Consider the following 5,026-nt stretch of genomic DNA (forward strand, 5'->3'; position numbering starts at 1 on the left):
TCTTTTAAACAAAAATAAATCAAAACAAATTCGCCTGAATAACGGGTCAGAATTTGAGTTATTATATTCACATTTCATATATTTTTTTAAAAATATATAATTTTATATACTACGATACAATTTTAAATATTTTAATTTAGAATATTTAAAAATAGTTTTACTTGATATTCTGTTAATTTCTGTTAACTTTTCTAATTTATCAATCAAAATATTAATATTGAAATTATAAATTTATTTTCAAATAATAATAAATTCTTGAAAATTTCCAAAAAAAAAAACTGAAAACTCTCTTAAATTAAATATTAAAATTCAGTTTCATACGAATTTTTTAGTTATTTTTAATTATTTTTTATAAAATTAAGTAGTTTGGAGTAAGAATTATGAAAAACATATCTTTTGGACTTTCGAATTTTTCAAGAATTTATTAAGGAATTTTAGAGAGTTTTCAAAATAATTTGAAAAATGATATAGATTCTAAATAATTCGGTTGGTTCGAATCAATATGGAATTCAAGAATATTAACAGTGTTAATAGTCTATGGTTATCTTTTTTCTTACATTATTTAGCGTAAACAGTAAAACTTCTGATAGTTCTTGAGAGCTCTCCTCTTCGGAACAGCTCGACCTTCACGCCAATGGCGTCTTCTTCTCTTACTTCGTTCCCATGCCTATCCTCGCTCAAAATGACGATTAAGCCCATGGCAGCTCTCACCAATCCCCCAAGAACGAAAACTCCATACGAACTGAAAAAGGGGCAAAACCGTCTCTTCCACAAGCTTCCCTCTGGTCTAAAAATGGAGGTAATCGAACAACGAAGAAGCAAATCCGAAAGAGAGAATCCACCATTGGTGTTTGTACATGGAAGCTATCACGCAGCTTGGTGTTGGGCTGAACATTGGTTACCTTTCTTCTCTTCTTCTGGGTTTGATTCTTATGCTGTTAGTTTACTAGGTCAGGTAAATTCTCAAATCATCAAAGTTTTGATTTTTATGCTGAGTTTCGATTTCCCCAATATCTAGTTAGACTTTCAAGATCATAAAGTTTCAAACTTTGGATTGAAATTGAGTGATTTGTTATCTTTAGGGTGAAAGTGATGATCCTTTGGGAACAGTTGCTGGAACACTTCAGGTACTTGAAACTTGCAATGTGCATTGTCTTCATTGGATAATTACTTGATTCAGCAAGATTCTTACTTGTTTGTGTAGTAGACGCATGCAAGTGATATTGCGGATTTTATCGAATTGAATCTTGGCTCTTCACCTCCTGTTCTTATTGGTCATTCTTTTGGAGGACTCATTGTTCAATATTACTTGGCAAATATTGTAAACAAGCAGACGTTAGGTAAGGTGTATATTCATTGAAATGAGTTTCGTTTTCTGGATCAGGTGTAAGAATGCCTATACGATAACCGATGAGTTTGTTGTTTTTGATTCCAGGAACGGAAAATGCGTTTCCAGAACTTTCAGGGGTTGTACTTGTTTGCTCGGTTCCACCTTCGGGTAATAGGTAAACTTCTCGCAACCTATTGGCTAAACGAATTTAGCTTATATATAACTTCCGGGACTCACTTTGTTGTTCAGCGGCTTAGTTTTACGTTATCTCTTCTCTAAACCTGTGGCTGCTTTTAAGGTAATAATCTTTTTCTGTATCTTGCAAGGATGATCTCAGTGTCATGTTCAACAATGTTTATTACACCGAAATGGGTTATGGTTTTGCAGGATGATGAGGGGCTGAAGGAAACCGGGCGGTTTTATGAGGTTGAACCGGTTTGTATTGAAGGTGTTGCTCATGACATGATGCTAGATTGTTCATGGGAGAAAGGTGCTGAGGTTCTTTTGAGTTGGCTTTGTGGTTTGTCTAAACCGGGAAATTTATCTGCTTAATGGAGTATTTGTGTAGATAGCTGCTTCTCTTTTTTTTTTTTTTCAGGTAAAAGAAAGAAAAGTGAAGTGTTGATTTAGTTTGTGGATATTAAAAATAAAAGTGTGGGACAAAAACAAAATTGCAATTTTCATTTTCAGGCCATAATTTCAGCTTAGATTTGGATTTCTACATTCGCGGAGGCGGTCTGGTTCCTGGTGAGAGCTCGTGGTTCGTCGAAGATTTCTTCAACGTCCACAAAATCATCTCTACGAAATTCAAAGAGAGACCAAATTCAAAAACTTGTAGTTCAGATCACAAGAAACTGAGAAAGATGAGATTGTTTTACCTAAATCAGAGATGAATCATATCGGAGATATTAAACCGGTTGTTAACTAGAAGAAATTGGCGGCAACGAAGATGAGATAGATGAGATCAAAAGATTTCAATATAACTTTACCTCGTCACCTTCTTCGTCATGGAGGATTTTTTTGTTTTGCTGGAGATCAGTTAATCAGTGTGTTGTTCTTCTCTGAAGTTCTGAAGTCTCATGACATGGTGGCTTTGTGTTGTGGCTTTTTTCCATCATATTAATGAACTTAGAGTTGGAGTACTCCACATTCTTTTATCACCGCTTCGTTACCCTGGATGCCGAAAAAAAATAAAAGCTCGTTGCACGTCACATCAGCTTCAAACTCAAAGATGAGCAAATGCTCTCTTAAAATGGGAGGCACGAGAAAGCAATATGCAGGTCTGCATGAAACATCGACGCCAATTTTATCTTTCTCCCTGATGCTCAGAAACACATTTGTTTCCCTAGCGGCGGCCTCCTCCTTGTCATTGTCAACTTTTTTATCCAGCAAGACGCAAGCCTTAAATCTCAAGGTCGTAGAAAGAGGCCTTTGGTTCAAATTTACCATTATGAAACTCCCATTAGCTCGGTAAGTGAAGTTTGCGGGCACTTCTCTAGCGGGTAAGAACGCTGAGGTACTACTACTAGTCTGGATGAATTCTCTCGCTTCATTATTCAGCTTGAAGCAATTAATAAACCTGAGATATCTTTCTGGATGATTGTGAAAGGAGAAATCAAGTCTCTCCAGTGACTGGCAATTTATGGCTATTACATTTGATAAGGAATCTGAAAGTTGTGGGATTGTTACCAGCCTCTTGCATCCCTTTAGTACAAGTGTCTGAAGACGAGAGATTTTCTTAACCCACAGAGGAATTTCTTGTATTTCTGTATCGTTAAAGTAAAGCTTTGTGATGATATCGAGAGCATGTGGGAATTCCTTGAGATTGTCATTGTATGACATTTCCAAGTTACGAAGATGAGACCATGACTTGATCGTCGAAGGCACTTCTTTTATTGCAGTTTTCATGAGCATGAGATCCTTGATGTTTGTGGAGATCTCCGGAAAACTTTTGATCAGTAAGCAAGCGGTGAGATCAAGGTTATTGAGAGATTCCAAGTTGATATTAGTAGGAAGAGCCTCTAGCTTTGAGCATCCTTGTAAGTCTAACGCTTGCAATTTCTGAAGGTTTCCAAGAGAGGAGGGGAGCTCCGCCAAACTTGAGCATCCTTGTAATCTCAACTCTTGCAATTTTTGAAGGTTTCCAAGAGAGGAGGGGAGCTCCGCCAAACTTGAGCATCCAAACAGAGTCAAGTTCTCAAGGTTAGTGGCAGTTGAGAGATTAGGTAACTCTTTTAGGTGTTTAGACTCACGCAAATCCATCCTCTTGAGATTTCCAAGGGGCTGCAGGAACAAATAAAGACAACATAAGAAGACGCATTAAAAATAAATTCAAATAATAACTGAAAAATTAAATTCTTTGTTCATACAACTTATACATATAGTTCCTCCCTTTCCACCAATGATACTAACCATGGAGGGATACTACAATTTAAGCAAGCATAATAAAGACTACAAGAGATAGCCTTCTAAGAAGATCACTCCTTTTTGACCCAATATATTAAAATTGGAGAGAAACACAACAATTCTGTACCTGATTTCCTTGCCACAAGTTCTCAAGTTTGCTGTTCCACATATCTATATGGACTAGATACTTCGTACAAAAATTGGAAGGCAAACATTTCATTGGGAAACGGCTCCATTCTATTAATCTAAGTTTCCGAGGTAGATTATTCAACCCTTGCGGTAAGTACAATTTATCGCTTTGGCCGTCATATGGGCCATGGAATCTTAAGAACTTGAGGTTAGACATTCCTTCAAAAGCTCTCTCACTGATATTTAATTCGCCTGATAGGGTATATACCTCGAAAAGTATACCTATAACATTTCTACTACCCTGTAAAAAGACCAAAGAAGATAGAAAACGAGAGATAATTAGCTATTGAATGAATTTAATTTGTAGAGAACAAGGAAACAAGAGAATAATAATTGAACTAACCGTGTTATCAGTGAGTACTTCACAAATATCTCTAGCATCAACCAAAAATTGACGCTTCCCAGGCGCACAAATGGATTGGTGCCCAGGCTTATGACGGACAATGTCTCTACCTAATTGCACTAATAGATTGTGCATCTTTATATGTGTATAGTCAGCAGAAAAAATCTCTAATGCTATGAGAGATTTCTCAGCTAAGAGGTGAAGCCCTTGCCTCACATCTAAGAAACTTAAAGCAAGATAATCTTTCACCATTCCGTCATTGTTGAAAAGGCAGGCTATATGAAGGAATAAATCTTTATCTTCATCACATAAGGCATCGTAACTGAACTTTAAAATGCTTTGAATACTAGCATCAAGGCGAATCTTTAACCTTGGTAATGCATTTACCCACTCATGCCTAGACATTCCTCGGAAGTGGGATCCCATAACTCTTAGTCCCAAAGGTAGATTACCTAAAAGTTTTGTAACTTGCCATGCAAGCTCCTCGAAACCATCTTTAGGGAAGTTTTGGTCAAAAGCATACATACAAAACATCTGATAAGCTTCATATGCTGATGGAAACTCCACCTTGTAAATATGGTTGATGCCATGTGCCTTCAAAAGCCGTTGGTCTTGTGTTGTGATGATAATCCGACTTCCATGACCGAACCACCGAGTTTCTTTTGCGATAGCATCTAGTTGTATTGATTGATCAATGCTATCAAGAACAATAAGCACCCTCTTGTCGTTCAACCTATCTTGTGCAACTCCTAAATGAG

General features: G+C 36.7%; 2 protein-coding genes across 2 annotated transcripts; one reads left to right on the forward strand and one right to left on the reverse strand.

The window, feature by feature from the left end:
* Window positions 1-555: 555 nt before the first annotated feature.
* On the forward strand, window positions 556-2,013 carry LOC9298405 (putative methylesterase 14, chloroplastic). The gene is made up of 6 exons (XM_002862281.2): window positions 556-955; window positions 1,083-1,127; window positions 1,208-1,340; window positions 1,436-1,505; window positions 1,580-1,628; window positions 1,718-2,013. Exons 1-6 carry the CDS (start codon window positions 635-637, stop codon window positions 1,880-1,882), a joined length of 783 nt encoding a protein of 260 aa, XP_002862327.2. The 5' UTR covers window positions 556-634; the 3' UTR covers window positions 1,883-2,013.
* On the reverse strand, window positions 2,014-5,021 carry LOC9298404 (probable disease resistance protein RPP1; the record flags this gene model as incomplete). The annotated part of the gene is made up of 4 exons (XM_021025303.1): window positions 2,014-2,128; window positions 2,320-3,613; window positions 3,864-4,166; window positions 4,269-5,021. Coding segments are annotated over 3 exons (2,211 nt in total), but the record flags the coding sequence as incomplete, so codon positions are not given.
* Window positions 5,022-5,026: the final 5 nt, after the last annotated feature.

This window comes from Arabidopsis lyrata (assembly GCF_000004255.2).
Source record: "Arabidopsis lyrata subsp. lyrata unplaced genomic scaffold ARALYscaffold_686, whole genome shotgun sequence".
Classification (NCBI taxonomy): Eukaryota; Viridiplantae; Streptophyta; class Magnoliopsida; order Brassicales; family Brassicaceae; genus Arabidopsis; species Arabidopsis lyrata.

What these genes read in the sequence shown, in the direction of transcription:
- LOC9298405 (XM_002862281.2), top strand. Translation starts at nt 635, where the DNA reads ATGGCGTCTTCTTCTCTTACTTCGTTCCCATGCCTATCCTCGCTCAAA. An exon ending in CTGTTAGTTTACTAGGTCAG is followed by an intron (nt 956 to 1,082) that starts GTAAATTCTCAA and finishes TGTTATCTTTAG; the next exon opens with GGTGAAAGTGATGATCCTTT. An exon ending in GTTCCACCTTCGGGTAATAG is followed by an intron (nt 1,506 to 1,579) that starts GTAAACTTCTCG and finishes TTTGTTGTTCAG; the next exon opens with CGGCTTAGTTTTACGTTATC.